The 15,729-nt window shown below is 41.6% G+C and overlaps 2 protein-coding genes across 4 annotated transcripts in view; both read right to left on the bottom strand.

The window, feature by feature from the left end:
* Positions 1-15,720, bottom strand: part of kiaa0586 (KIAA0586 ortholog) — a 39,017-nt gene extending 23,297 nt beyond the window's left edge. For all 3 annotated transcript variants that reach the window (XM_007578150.2, XM_007578151.2, XM_016664111.1), the window contains exons 1-7: positions 14,600-15,720; positions 13,751-13,847; positions 13,335-13,560; positions 12,760-12,830; positions 11,751-11,835; positions 11,583-11,649; positions 10,892-11,018 (exon numbers count right to left, since the gene is read on the bottom strand). In XM_007578150.2, coding sequence (XP_007578212.1) covers positions 10,892-11,018; positions 11,583-11,649; positions 11,751-11,835; positions 12,760-12,830; positions 13,335-13,560; positions 13,751-13,847; positions 14,600-14,882 — 956 coding nt within the window. In that variant the 5' untranslated portion in view covers positions 14,883-15,720. The remainder of the gene's footprint in view (positions 1-10,891; positions 11,019-11,582; positions 11,650-11,750; positions 11,836-12,759; positions 12,831-13,334; positions 13,561-13,750; positions 13,848-14,599) is intronic.
* irf2bpl (interferon regulatory factor 2 binding protein-like) lies at positions 2,729-8,014 on the bottom strand. The gene has a single exon (XM_007578148.2). The coding sequence runs from the start codon at positions 7,661-7,663 to the stop codon at positions 5,642-5,644; it is 2,022 nt and encodes a 673-aa protein (XP_007578210.1). The 5' UTR covers positions 7,664-8,014; the 3' UTR covers positions 2,729-5,641.
* Positions 15,721-15,729: the final 9 nt, after the last annotated feature.

Below are 15,729 nucleotides of genomic sequence, written 5' to 3'. Positions count from 1 at the left end.
TACAAACATTCAGAGGAATGTGATCACATCACGAGGGGGAGGGGACATAACTGAGTCGCTAGGTGAAGGAATGTGTGTGTGTGTGTGTGTGTGTGTGTGTGAGAGAGGGTGCGGGGGATGCTTGGTAAATGATGTTGCTGCTTAGAAAAAAAAATTAAAAAGAGGAGTCTGTGGGGAAGAATCAGCGGCTGGCTGAGCAGCTTCACTGACGCCGCCGACCGCCAGAAACACGTTTTATTCATCGCTGTTTTTACTGTAATAAATCAGCTCAGCTCAGATTATACACAACGCATTCTCTGCCTCCCCGTTACATTCCTGAATAAATTACGTTTGCAGTCAGGAAGTTGTAACCATGGCAACCACATCTTCCTCCACAGCAACAGAGGAGGAGGAGGGGTGAAAATTGCAGGGATGTACAGTCAGGAAAGGAGACAGATTATAGTAAGAAGAACTGTATGCTAAAGCTCTCCGTCTCCACGGTAATATCAACAACACCGTTTCAACTGTCTTTCTCTCCCGTTTATAGGTATGGAATTAATATGCATCAGAAATCAGCCAATGACTCTTTGAAGAATTTTGAATTAATTGAATTACAACAATATTTAATTTACCTCTGGGATCAATAAAGTATTTTTGAATTTGAAATGGTACTTTCTACATTTTAAAGTCTGTCTGAATACGTAACAATCGTGCATCTGCATTTACTCTGACTTTACTCATCAGTCCAACCGTCTCCATCACAGTTAGAGTCAGAGAAGAACATGTTTAGCTAACAGGAAGTGAGCAGGTCTCAAAGAGGCTCAATCTAAGTCCAGACAGAAAGAAAGAGTGCAGCATGGAGACTTTGTGCGACAGAATGGCTGAGCCAGCAAACTGAAAACCATCACATTAGACACCTCATCAACCAATCACATGACGGCTGAACTGAAGCCAGGTTTGGATATTACGTGTTGAGTTTCAGAGGAAAATGCCTTACTGCATCACCGCCACAGACCAGAGGAGCCTGGAGCCTCAATTCTTCACTAAACTGCAACAGGATCAGTGATACTGGAATACAGTACAGCAGCTATCTATCCTGTCAGAGTAACAGCAGCAGGCCTGGCTGTGCTGCTTCCAGCTGCATTGCGGATCTTTCTTTCTGAGCAACAATTCACCTGAACTGTGTGTAGCAACTGATAGTTAAGGTGCCCTTGGCTCAGTGCTTCAGCTCGTAGCCTGCATGCTAATGCGCATGCACTGAGTCGTGTGCGAAATGTTTTAATATTCCTGGGAAGAACCCTCCCAGAGATTCGTTTGTACAGATGCTTCAGTTTACAGCAGAGACCTGCTGTAAAGAAACACATTTCACATTTAACACATTTCATTATCTTAAATATCGTTATAACAAGCAAGATGATTATTGATGAATGTAGAATAGCAGATGAATAACAGACTGTTGCATAGCTTTCCTGCAGCTTTAAACTCTATTTTTATACTAATGATTGTTCTACAACAGTGACCTTTCTGCATGATTATGTCGCTTCAAGACAAAAAATAAACAAAAAAATATGTACCAGTACTCTTAAAAACAGTGGTTCTCCAGCTGTAGGATGTGTACTCCTGGTGGTGCTTGGGCTCTTTACTCTGGAAAGGTCAAAATCATCATCTGAAATTTTAAAGTTTGTATTTACAGAAATCATCTTTGTTTGACAGTATTTCCTTTTCCGTCAGGAACATCAAAGTGTGACAAGAAAAGCAAAAACCAACAGAAATCAGAGAGTGAATAGTCTGGTGAAGCGTCTGACAAAAATTTCAGTCCTAATGTGGAACTCAGCTGAGTTGAGTTCTGCTCCCAATCTCCTTTGGTCCCTTGATTTTTTTAAAGCTCTTGTGTGTGAAAGTGTCATCTTGATTGGTGACCCAGCTGAGTAACCAACAACAGCTCAGAGAGGGCTTTATATTTATGTGGCTTTATAAAGGAACAGTGTGGTGAAAGAATAAAATTATTCAATGGATAACATCCATTTGTGAAATTGGTCCTTCAACATTTTAACATACTGAATCTTATCAGAATTCCTTTTGTCACTGTGCAAGAAATTCAATTCATTTCAATTCAAAAATACTTTATTAATCCCAAAGGGAAATTAAAAAGAAAGCACAGCAACATTTATAATGCTACTTGTAACTAAACTGGTCAATAGCCACATCCATTAGTAAATCTCACTGTTTTTCCAGCTTGCAAATGGGAAACTGTCATGTTGGATGTGATGTCATTCAGAGGACTGACTTCTTGTTTATGAGGCCCATGGAAAGATGCCCTATACATGCAAGCTGTAATGTTAATTGAAAACTTAGAGTGTCAAAATGTTAATTCATTTAAGTTATTTAATTTACTATTATTCAATTGTTTGGGGCAAAGGAAGAAAAGAACCTGTAGTGGCTGTCACAACAATGACTGAAGCTCAAGCAGACACTCAATGCTTGATAAGAATATTACAGTCAACAGTAAGAGATTGGATAACATTGTGGGATTGCCTCAGGTCTGCTGGTTGCCGTGATTAAAAGAGAACACCCACAGACCTCTGGTCAGTCAGCACAGTGCTGTAAAACCTGTCATGTATGTAGCACCTCAGTAAAAACCTCAGAGTGTTTCCAATGAGAAGCAGGTTGAAAGACAAAAACTATTTAAAGCTCTGAGTCTCTTCAGACTCTGAATGATGGAACATCAAATAGAAAAGATGCATTTCAATGAAACCTTTACTCCAATGGAATTTATTAGAACTCACTCAGCCCCAAGGCACATTACAATATCAAATGTGTTAGTTTCATCATATGTATGCATCACGACAGAATAGGGCATAACAAAAAGACACAGTCCGTAATACAGAAGATTCCCAAATGTACAAAACTGTTTTAGGACTAACTGAAAACATACTAAAATGACTAAACAGTTGGAATAAAAAGTTGGATGAAATCATTAAGCTTATAGACAGCTCCTTATGATGTGATGAAGTCTGTCCAGCTCTCCAAAAACATCACTGATAACATTTCCCTATAAAACACAACCACTTTCTTCTTATTTATTTTTTTTAAACTTTGTTAGATAAGTTTTTATAAGACATTAGCATGTGGAACACTTATGTTTAACTGTGCCTCTGCTACAACCTCAGCTCTGGGGGTGAAGGGGAGTCCTGGACGATTTCATTCAGATGTGTCAGCTGGGGAAAAGGAAGACTGACTGTACCGTACGGATAAATCCACCCAAAACTGTTCATTTATAAACTATCCAAACTTTTCATTTACCTACAAAGACAGTATTTCGATGTACACATTAACTTTTTTTTTTAAATTAAATTATGAATCTGTGATAACCCCTTTTAATATTTTCTTACTGAAAAATTCTTCCTTTAAACAGGAGATTTGGATAAAGGTTCAAGAAAAACTTACATTTGTTAAATTATTTACACATGCAGTCTTTAAAAATGACCCGGCTCTTTGTGTCACTGATTTTGAAATTCATCAACATCAATATTAGCTTTCTATTCGAATTCGTAAAGTATGACAATACTTGTTATGACGCCTATACATTTCTGTTTTTCAAGTTAAAAATCTGGTGAATAGACAATATAAAGAATGTCCAGTTTAAAATTAATGAACTCACTTTAGGAATTCAGCAGAAAACATTTCAAATATTCTCTCAACTTCCTTTTTTATATTAATACCACGGACGGACTGTAGTGATTTACATTTTGCTTTAATTGCGCCTGTTTTAACCCTTAAATAACATAAATTTAAAATCTTTTCCTTAATTATTTCACAATAAAATTGCAACTAATAAAATTAATCAAGAATAATCTTTATAATGAGCTTTAAAGATTTTAAGGTGCATTTCACTATAAAATCTGGAACTCTTTCCACTTTTAAGTCCAAAACAGGGTTATTGACAGCAGTAGCCCCTCCCACTGCACACATAGCTCCTCCCATTTGAAATAGCCCCACCCGCTGTATAGGAGTCAGCACAACTCTTGCTCTTCATAGAGTGGGAGAAGGAATCCTCTAACAGGGATTTAAAACAGATGATTTTAGCAATAAAACTATAAACTTTTTTTTTAAAGCAACTATGCTTTATACTTTATGTAGAGTCACAAAAACTTCCACAGTATTTCACGAACGCAGACATCGGTGTCCCATTACTTCAGAGGTAAGGGAAAGAGATGAGCAGCCATGTTTGGGATGAAGTCCTGGGGTTCTAGTCATATCTCATAGGAGCATGAACCACATACACACAGCAGCAACAAATAGTTTCTTTAAAAATCTGTCACTGATCCTAAGGTGTTGTGGTTTTTATTTGTGCAACAGAACATAAATCACTCAGAACCCTAAAATATTCTTCCAAACAAAGAAAATACTTCCTCTTTTACCACGGATGGCAGTAAATGAAGGAAGATGATTTAGGATCTTTTTCAACTAATGTTAAAGAAAAGTATGAGCTTTAGAATATTTTACATGGATTTGACTGAACTACATTGTTGGAATAGGTAACCCAGTGCAAAATACTCAGCAGTATTTCCTCACTACGCTGCGCTCAAAACTATTACCCCTTTACTTGGCTCTTTTCTGGAGTAACTTTCTACTCTGGTCATTTGTTTTTGCCTCGGTAAATGCTGTGGAAATGCAGTAGGGGACAATTCCCCAATAAAACTACCCTGGTTCCAAGAAAATGTTCCTGCAGTGGAACTACACCTTTAAATACCAACCATCTTTAAATTTTGTTAGGGCTCCAGCAGAGACAGTCAGACATCAACACATCACCACCCAGTAAGCTTGGAGCAGCGCTACCTTTTTCAAGACCAGAAAAGAGCATTAGAGCTTTTCTGATTCATTAAATACTGCAGGATAACAGCAGAACCAACCGGAGGGAAATACTAATATGAAACAGGAAGTCAACTGTCTTCACTACCAAACTCCACCTTTATTTTTATACTGTAATCTAAACATCCAAGCACTCTTTATATACTTATTAACATGTATACAAAGTAGTGGAGGAAGCGTTAATAGGTCCTTCACTGCAATAATAGTACTAACACCACATTTTAAACAGGAAATCTGCTGTATATATTTAAAGTGTTGGAAGGTAAAGCACCAATAAACAGATATCCTGCAAATATGACATGATAAAAGAATTATTACAACTTCATTCATTGGTACATAGTATTTTATCAACTGTTTAGGGGCTTTCTTAAAGAAAGCAAAACGTAATTGTTTAAGTTTGAAAAAACCTGATGAATATTATTTTGTTTCAACAGATTTGGTCAAACAAAATGCGACATTAAAAAGCACATTGACACAGATTTCATTCAAACAACAAAACAACCTACAAAGTTATTTTAATCATGATAGCAAAAGTAATTTTTGTATCATCTACTGAAACTGTCAGAGAAGCAGCTTCATTAGGTAACTAAAATGCATTGATCTAAAAATTAGGAGCAAACTGATTTTATTTTTATTGTTTTTTTTTTTTTTTTGTTTTTTTACATTTTCCTCTAATCATGTAGAAAAGGGTTTTTTGAGGCTCAGCAGCAGAACCACTGTGTGGTCATGATATGTTACTTTTTTTCTCTCTCACACAAAGGTTGACATTAAGGGTCCTCTTTCAATCTCCTCACGGGTCCCTCTCCTTCTTAACCTTCACATCTCCAGCCAGGATGGTTGCGATTTCCCCCTGCATAAAAGCCCAGGGCACGTTGGAGCCCAACAAGGGACATTTGTCCCCGCTGGGGCAGTACACTTCCCCAGACGCCCCCTGGGCCTTGATGCTCTCTCTAGAGCACGGGAAGCAAAACTTGTGGTTAGGGACGGAGGGACATTGGACAAAATGTGTGTCTTCTAAGCGTTCGTGGCAGATAGTGCAGCACAAAGGTCCGCTGTTGGCCATCGGTGAATCGGGCACGCTCTGGGACGGGAGCTGGTCCATGGCACCGGCGGACTGCGACGCTGCGGACAGCCCGGTGTCTCCGGTCCGTGAGGAGAGGCGCCTCTGGCCGGACACGGAGGGGGGAGATACTGGGCTGCTGCTATTGTGTCTAGACGAGGAAGTGGTGGAGTGAACAGAGTCTCTGTCTTTGTTGGGAGAGTACGCGTTCCCCAGTGTGTCTGCCACTGACAAAAGCGCAGCCATCGGGGACTGCCTGTTCTGAGGTGCCGCGGCATCTGGAGGTGTGGTGCGGCCGGAGGGGATACCGGGGTGCCCCGGGGTCAGCGGGGGCGGAGGCCCAGCAAACGAGCCCGCAGCCATCGAGAGTTTGAGAGCTTCAGCTTGGCTGTTGATCCACTGTTGCCTTTGCTGCTCATCCGTCAACTTCAGGCTGCTCTCAGCAGAGTCCGGTTCCGGGGAAGCTTTTCTCTTCCTCGCTCCGGCCCTGGTGGTGCTACTCCCACTGCCAGAAGCCGAAGCTCGACCTGGAAGAACGAGTGATGTTGGCAGCAGCGGGCAGCTGCCGTCGATGTAAGGCTGCGGCAGCATATCCTCTCCCACTGCCTCTTTAAAAAACCGCAAAGACTCCGGTAATAAGTCTCCGAGAAGGCGCCAGTCCCCGGACCCGTGCTTCTTTTCGTACTCCAGATACTTAAACCCAGAAGACAGGCCTCTGCCGAAGTCCTTCATGCAGTCCTGATACATCTGCTTGGCGACCCCCGAGGCGCTGGAGAACACGTTCCCGGAGCCGCATGGATACTCAATAAATATTTTAAGCTCATAGTCCATCCCGGTTTTGGACACAGCGTCGAAAGCGAACACCCTGCCGACCAGACCGTGGTCCTTCTTGAAGCGGACATCAAACGGTGTGCACCCGGAGAGGAGGACAAGTGTTTCCCGCACAGGTTTCGGCTTGCTTGCCCAATCTTCTTGTCGGTTCCGCAGGCTCTCGCTTAGCTCAGTCAGAGCCTCCGCGTTCCGCTGCTTCTCCTTCATTTCCCGCTCCTGGTCTGTGCTCGACACGGAGGCGGGTCGCTTTCCACCCAGCTCGGAGTGTCCCACCTGGCCGGGCAGAGAGACGACCACCATGGAGCTGGTAGGGGGTCTGCCCGCCAAGCTATGCGAAGTCGGTCCGTTCATTCCGGTCTGAGGCATGAGGTTCGGCGGTACGGTCATCTGGGCTGGTGCTGATACCAGCCCACCGTTGCTTTTGCTCCGGGAGTTTGGACTCTGCCGGTTCAGCTCAGGTGGTCCGTCATCTGTTTTAAAGCCGTTCAGCCCTCCGAATCCATTGGGCGGCCTGCTGCTGCAGCTGTGCACCGAGTAGTCAAACCGAGTCCGGCTATCCGCTGCCTGTGCGTATCGGTCCAAACTGGGCTGCTGAGACTTCCCTTGTCCATCGGCCTGGTAGTGGTTCAGCTGCCCCAGAGGTTCCTTCCCACTCAGTAAAACCGCCTGGCTCTTCGCGGCAGCGGACTGCTGCTGCGCGGGCAGTCCGCCTGCAGAGGACCGGCTGTCCTGGAAGCCCTGAGCCCGCTTCAGATGGCGGGCCGTCTCGATGACGAACTCGATCCGGTCCGCGCCCTCGTAGTTGACGCAGCCCCGACACACGGGCTCGGTGAAGTCCCATATCATGGCCCAGGGCATGCGGGGCAAGTCGCATAAATAGCACGACTGTCTGCGGGATGAGGAGACCTGCGGGGAGGACATCTTCCTCTGTCGGTCTCCCTCCCTGCCTCCTCCTCTGAGCTGCTTACACCCTCCGCTGCTTCGCAAAAGCCTAAAAAGAATGAATGAGGAGGACAGACTGCGGCGTGTTATTGTTCCTCCCTTGTGATGTTGCAGCAGAGAAGGTGGGGGTGTTGTGCGTTTCCTCCCGCATCCTCTCAGGGAGGCTTAGGAATTTGGTTTGCAACACCCCGCCCCTCTGCAACCTCCCAGCCATGCCACCTGGAAGACTAAGGGATTCCTCTTGGCAAACAGGAGAATACTGCTTGTCCTTTCACTCTCATTACTGTCAGGAAGAAGCAGCTGCAGTTTGTGGGATAGCGACAAAAAAAAAAGATGGTGGCGAGAGAAAAAACAAAGCTGGGCTTGCATGTAAAACAAAAAGAAAAACAAAACAAACAAAAAAAACTGCAATGTAGAAAAAAAGGTCCAATATCTAGCAACAAAAGGTTTGTTGAGTGGAAGAGATCAGACTTGTAATATTTAAATATTAGCCGAATATAAAGTACCCACGTTCTAAAACAACTATATCAACCAATCAGCTCAGCATCAATGTTAAAAACAATGAACGTTTTGAAACTATGAGCACTCTAAAGTTAATGGTGGTTAGAATAGGGGTGCTGCAGATGTGTCTGTGTTGCTAGGCAGTTTTACTGCACTTCATCTGCAGAACTGCAAACACACAAAACCCTGCATGTAGAAACACTCCGATCAGGCTTTTCCTGGCCAGTTCCACTTTCTAGTTAGTCTTTGTAATCCTAAACAGGTTTCTCACTGTGTGATTATCAACCTCATAGTCATAGTCTTCAATTCACTGTAGTGAATTGTAAAAATGCTGCTGAGACAGAACAGAAGCCTAGCTTATGTCGTCTATTACCTCAACAATCACCACCTCCCTATTTTCACAGTTTGATTCTTCTACAAATAACTATATCAACAGCCAGAACCGATGTGCTGATATCTCTGCCTGATGTGATGCAGATTGTTACTGACGTCATTTTTAGGGGTGCACCGATTGCAGTCTGACTGATCACCGATCTTTAAAAACCGTGACCCGTTGATTGCAATTATGTCTGTAGATTTTTCTTTTATAACTGACAATGTTGACAAAGTAACACAGAAAGGATTCATTAGATCTGTCAAAAGTTGCCTTAAAAAAAAAAAAAAAAAGTTGCTATTGGAATCTGAAAAGTCTGTAAACATAGTGACAAAGTGCTGAGTTTTCAGCAGGGTGACCGTTAACAGCTCACATGCAAAGGTGACCTCATAGTCTGTGTCTCTCTCATGCAAAAGGAGACAGTGTTGGACTTTCAGACCTCTGTGGAGGTTCAAGTATTGGCTGATTATCAAAAGTAAAGAAAATCGGGATTGGTTGATCAGGCGGCTGATTGATCGCTGCACCCCTAATAATTTTATCATATTTATCTCACACAATTAGAATTTTTATCTGCTGTGTTTTACTTCCCTGGTTAGATTTTGTTTCACTTATAATATGTAAGAGAAACTATGTCTTTGTTAGAGTTAGAAGTTTTAAATCCAACAAAAAAAGAGAAAGAAAGAAAAATTGCAAAATCCTTCCTGTTTTTGCCTCTCAGCATGAGTTCCCGACCTCAAACAGAATTCATATGTAACAGGTTTTGGCTCATCGATCACTTAGATCGATGGGAAACTGGATGACTGCCACCTCTGCCCAAATCATTGTGCATCCATTTGGAAGTCAGTGTACCTGCTACAAAACAGTATATAAAATACCTGAAAAAATAAAATTACCACAGGAAGACATACAAAACACAAATAAGCTATTTTTTATTCACTGTTTTTTTTTTGTCTGAATCACTGTATTAAGAAAAATACTAATTTTTTTGTCAACATACCAGATAATGATCTAATGTTATGCTGATGCAATCTGAGGACATCACACCTTCAGCAAGGTAGTGTTTTCTCTCTGCCAGCTCTTCTCACACACACACACCTACAGGCATTCCTCTGATGGGTACCCTGTGTTGCCCTAGAAACCCGTCTGATGGCCACAAAGAAAGGGGGAGGAATCTGCTGAACATCATGAGCTGCAGTCTTGTTCGCCCCAACTCTCACTCTCTATGCATAAATATGCAAATCACCTAACACACACAAACACACACATACGAGCAGAGATGGGTTCAGTTAAAACATTCTGGTGCTTTGAATGCAGATTCTCTCCCCTAAATCTACATCCTTTCTTGGTCAAACACAAAGCCTGACATGCACAGTGACATGCATAGTTACATCTATGCATAACTATCAACGCTTCACCTGAATTTGCACCTTTTTATTTAATAATGGAGTTTTGCTTCATGTGTTTAACACAAAAATAGTGTCTTCTTCCATTTGCTGGAGAAACTGCTGACATGTTTGGATTGAAGACAGCTGTAAGAATGAAATCTGTAGAAAGCAAATATTCCTTTTTGTTTCATTAAAATCCCTCAACTTGTATTGTCCAGTGTTATCATGGACAATAAAATAATAGAATATTTGTGATGTTTATTGTCACAACACTAAAATAGACCAAAAAAAACAACAATATCTTTACAAAGTATTTGGTAATATATCCATCATTACATACAGCCAAAGCCCCATAAGCACAATTCTAAAAATAAAACATATGGATTATCATATAGTTGACATCATTTACATTAATTACTGCCCCTGTGTTGTCAATCAGCACACAATAACTGAATTCAATGATAGGTTAAAATGTATATTTGTAGGTATCGATGCTCTCATTGAACAAACAATAATATCCAGAATTCAAACATCTAAAGTAATCATTTTTTGGGGGGGTTTCCAAACATAGAATCAGAATAAACAATGAACCTGACATGGGTGTTTGGGACATTTGAGGCGCATAAAGCAAACCCACAAAGAAAACAGAGACACCATAAACTAACAAAACATCAGAGCTGTGAGGTGTCAGCCACCATAGCACGGAGCCAACACTGGCTCTGAGAGCCGGCAGTCGTCCGTTTATTCACGGTGCAAAATGCTTCTTTGATAATAAATATATAATAAATATATAGACATAGGGGCGTTCACTAAATCTGGCTGCTTTCCAACTGCAGCAAACTGTCTTTTTACAGTGAAGCTGCTGCTGCTTTACACACAAAGCTAAGCTGAACAAATTGAACAAAACAGAAGTGATGAGATACCGTCTGTAAGCGTGTCCAATTTTACCTGGATTGCTCTGGCCTGAAGTCACAGTGGCACGTTTCCATGGCAACTGCATCCGTCGGCATGACAGCGGGGGCAATAGCAGGCCCTCCGGCTCCTGACGAGCTTGGCTTCTGGTCCTTGACTTTGGCTGGTGGAAGACAGGAGACAACGTTTCTGTGAATGATTGGAAATTCAAAAGGCATTCTGTCATTTTGTCTTCAGGATTCTGTCAATTTTGCGACAAAATGGACAGCAATGCAGTAATATGTGCATATTCAGCAAACAAAGGGGTTGTTAGTCAAATTCACATGCTGCTGAGAGAAATCAAAGATTGTAAAATAGAAAACCATTTACTGTATTTTGACTTGGAAGAAAATGATGAGCTGACTTCATTTCAGCCTGGTCATATCAGAACACCAGGCCGCTAACGAGGCCGTCTGAAGTCACTTTCAATCCATTTATTGCCCCTTACAGATTTCTTCTGTTTTTGCTTTTTTGACACACTTAAAATATTTCAGATTATAATTTAATATCAGACAAAGATAACCTGTCAGTTTAAGTTGAACCCATTTCCATTCACCTTTTCTTATTCTCATCATTGAAATCAAAAACAGAAATAAACCCAGATGTAGTTAACAAATCCGTTTGGGTTGAGGGTTCTGGGTGTGATGGTGTGTGTTTGCAGGCAGCCACCTGGTGACAGCAGACTGACCTTTGGAGTCTGAGGCAATGGAATCCTGACCCGTCACTATCTTGATAGCTGACTCCAGCAGCTGGCTCTGATTGGACAAGAGGAGAACCAATAATCGGTGAGAAGGCAGAGGGAGGATGCAGATGCAGCAGCAGCAGCAGAAGCATCTGAGCAGGTGAAGCAGTTTACCTGCAGCTGCAGCTGCTGGCTCTGCAGCGTCTCCAGGCGATGCAGTGTGTGTTGACTCAGACTCCGTCTCCAGCCATCATCCTCCCTTATATCAGAACACACAGTCAGGCCACACAGCTGTCACAGGCAGTTTGCTTCAGATACGACGAAAGCACAGCAGCTTGTTCACAATCACACAGAACAATCCAATCCGTCAGGTATGATCCACCAGAACATAATCTACTCCTTAATATTTATGGGACTTATTACTTTTCTCCTATTCAATCAGTTATTCAAACACACATTTCAAAACCTGTGGTAATAATAATACTACTTCCTCGTTTTTTCAGGCTACAACAAAAAAATTTCTGTGTTAAGCTACCTTGCAGCCCTCTACAGGCAAAACACGGTTCTACATGTTCAGAAAAATTGTTTCAACCTTGGTGATTTTTTGTTTTTCTTTGCAAGCTGCAGAATCTACATCAGGGTTCTACATCAGCTCATTAGGGCCATTGTAGATAGAAAAAAGAAATAGTAAATTTACACCAAAAATCTCAGAAATGGATTTAATGTCTTGAAATGAAGTTTTCAAAATTGAACATTTTCGACTTCTGGAACTCAGAAATTTCCAAGTTTTTTCTAAAAGAATTTCTGAGATTTTATGTGATAGACCAACATAAACTAGGTAATTGTTGTGAAATTGAAGGAAAGCTATGCATCATTTTTAAAGTTTTCCATTCAAACCCTGACGTGCAGATCTATTCAACCCCCTTTTTCTCTGACACCTCTAAATAAAATAAAGACATGGACGTCTCCCTACACTGACCTAAACCTAAACTGGTCAGAGTAGATATGTACCATTAAAACCATGCATTGTCCTTCTACTTCACCATTATCCACTACTTTGTGTTGGTTTACCATGTAAAATTCGAAATGCATTAAAATTTGTGGTTGTAGTGTGACAAAACATTCAATGAGTGTCAGTTCTGTATTATGCGAAAGCAAAAGCAGCTACAAAGCGTTTGTGTACCTGTCTGTGTGCAGCAGCTTCTGAATACCTTCAGACAACTGAGACATTCGAGCTTCAATGTCTGACTGGGCCTGAACACAGACACACAAGAACAAGCTCAGACACTTATTCTAGCTGAAAAATTAGATATTTAAAAAGCAATTTTAACAATTCTGAAAAATTCAAGTAATATAAACAAACAAACAAACAAAAAAACACGGTGAATTATAATTTAAAAATACAAGAGGTGGATAAGGTCAGTGGATAAAATCAGTTTGTCGTGTACCAGTTGACCGCTGATCTCCCAAAATTAATCGCCCCTAAACAGCTTTAATCACCTCCAGTTTCAATATGTGTAAAATCTTATGTATCGATTTCTTGGGTGTCATTTTTGGTAGTAATTTTCAGTCACCATGCAGTCAAATTCTGCTCACCAGTTGGATGGACTTTGGCCGTATTTAATGCATACACCTGACAGACACCTTAGTGACCAACCAGAAAAAGAAAATGAGGAAAAAATCTGATGATCCAAAGGATTAGTCATCAGTCATAAACAGTGGCATCACAGTTCTGTATTTTCCATCCCAGCTAACTACCTTGATGAGAGGAGCGGTTGCAGCCACAGCTGCGGCTGCAGCTGCTGCTGCAGTTTTGCTGATGTCTCCAAGGTGACCAGATGACACCTCGGTCTGAAAACCCGACACACTCGCTGCATCGTCAGCACTCTGATCAGGGCTGTTCCAACGGTTTGATGTGTTCGGAGTCGGCCTCGGTCGCAGCAGCTGGACGCTGACTTCCCTCTTGTGGTGGTTGCTGTGGCAGCTGGGCAGAGGGACACAACTATATTAACTATAAAAATGACCAAACTATGATACTGGGCTGTCACTACAGTGCATGTAAGGAAAGATACTCATAAATTAAGCGTGATTTCCAAGACACCCGAGTTCAAAACTTAAAGGTTTTTGCTGACAGAGCTCAGAATATAAACTGAAGTTCTGGTGAATCTTCTTACCGTTGTCTCAGCGCTCCCAGCACCACTCCTCGCCCCCCGGCCTTGAAGCATGATGTCTGAAGCTCCTGACCCGAGGAGGATGATGGAGCCAGGGGTCCTGGAAGCAACATGTCACCATTATCTCAGAGACACTTCCTGTGGTTGTTTGACCAGCATCTTTACAACATGTCAAAGATCTTTGGAAACCACCTCCATTATAAAATGTGTGTAGTGCAAGGCTACACCTGGTTCAAATTCTGGAAAGAAAAAAAAAAATCTATTAGGCACTTTTTGCTATTCAATTATTAACTTTCTTAAAGCCAAACATTTTTTTCTTTCATTTTAGGAATTGTTTTCTTATTTAAAATATTATTTAAATTATTTGGTTATTTGCATTTTATTAGAGAGACAGCAGGCCCTGCTGTTTTATTAATATGCTGAAGTTCTAATGTTGTATAAAACAGGCTTACACAAAAACTCTGCAATGTGATTCATCGTTAGAATAATCAATAGGTGAACCCATAACTAAAATAATTGCTAGTTGTGGCCCTATCAGTCTATTTGTTTCTTGTCTGTATCTCAGTGTAATTGAATGTAACTCCATTCAGTAGCAACAGGCTCAGTTACATGTCGTAAAAGTGAAATTTAATGCATTCTAAGGTCAGAGTGGATCAAGTGAGAAGTGTCACAATCCAACCACGAAACTCAAAACTCTTAGTTGTGTTTACATCTTCCGTTGCCATGGTGATTGGTTTGGAAGGTTCGGAGAGTCAAAGTTTTATTTTAGCAAATAAAACTTTGACGAACATTTTTTTATAAAAATTTTCGGGACAGTGTCACACACTGGCCCCCAGTTTTTTGATTTCTTACCGGTTTGGGAATCCTTTGCTGCCCGAACTGGGTCAACAACCTCCGGTTTGTATCCGGGATTCCGGGGCCTCTGCGTTTCCTTGGCCCAATGGGACTGGACGCGCACAGGGTCCCCCAGCTTCTGGACTGTTATTTGAACGGGTTGGGGTATCTCACTGGCTTCCAGCCTGCGCTCCGGGAGAACAATGCGAGTGGAACGGATTAAAACGTCCCCGGTGTCCGAACTGCACGACGACTGACCCGGACTGAAAGCGGTTGAGTCAGGGGGAGCCGGAGACAACATGCAGGCAGCAGTTAATGTATTGAAGCTTTGATGGGATAGTTTAGTTTTACAGTTACAGCAGGTTTAGCAAGTCTCAGTGAACACATTTAAAATTTCCCGCGTGTGGACGTTCTGCTTGGAGAAGAAGCTGGACTGAAACAAACCAGAGCATGGAAGCTAATTGCACAGGAACAGAACGCGAAGAGAGCCTACTAAAAACAGCTGAAGTATCAAATAACCGAACAAAGTTAGGAGGCAATGCATCCTTGGCTGTTAGGGAAACTCTACTTTTAACTTCCGCTTTTCCCCACCTCTTCTTTGTCTACTGAGTATGTAACTATCTGCAAACTACCAGGTGCTACACTGCCCCTAATGGGCGCTGTTATTGCTTTCTTCTTCTCTAGGCTCTCTTTCAGTCTATACTGCCACCTACTGGAAGAGCAACATCATGTCATCAAGCCGATTTCTCACTCAACTCCCTTTCTGCACCTGACACTTTATCCGATCATATTTCCCTTACTGCTGATATAGTTTCTTTCCTTTAAATATACTGTATTTATATGATATTTAGATATCCATTTCCTTCACTTTAAATAACAACGTTGTCTCAAGAATTTATCTGTTTCACTGTCATAATTTAAAAATCAAAATTATGGCAAGTAATGTAGGAAAAACTACTCTACTTTAGTTGCTTCTGTGTAGAAATGCAATTCTTTATTATCAAAAAGAATCTGTTCACTCATAAACATACGTTTTAGACTCATTTAGGGATTTTAGTTGGTTCCCCTTTTTTGTTTTAAACCATAATGTTCCCTGGTTAAGCTTTTTGTTTGCTGCTATTTCTTGTTCACCCTCCCTTTCAATAGGT

Source organism: Poecilia formosa, unplaced genomic scaffold, assembly GCF_000485575.1.
Source record: "Poecilia formosa unplaced genomic scaffold, Poecilia_formosa-5.1.2 Scaffold468, whole genome shotgun sequence".
In the NCBI taxonomy this organism is placed as follows: domain Eukaryota; kingdom Metazoa; phylum Chordata; class Actinopteri; order Cyprinodontiformes; family Poeciliidae; genus Poecilia; species Poecilia formosa.
The sequence above is the reverse complement of the archived record's forward strand: the minus strand, read 5'-3'. Positions and strand labels throughout refer to the sequence as shown.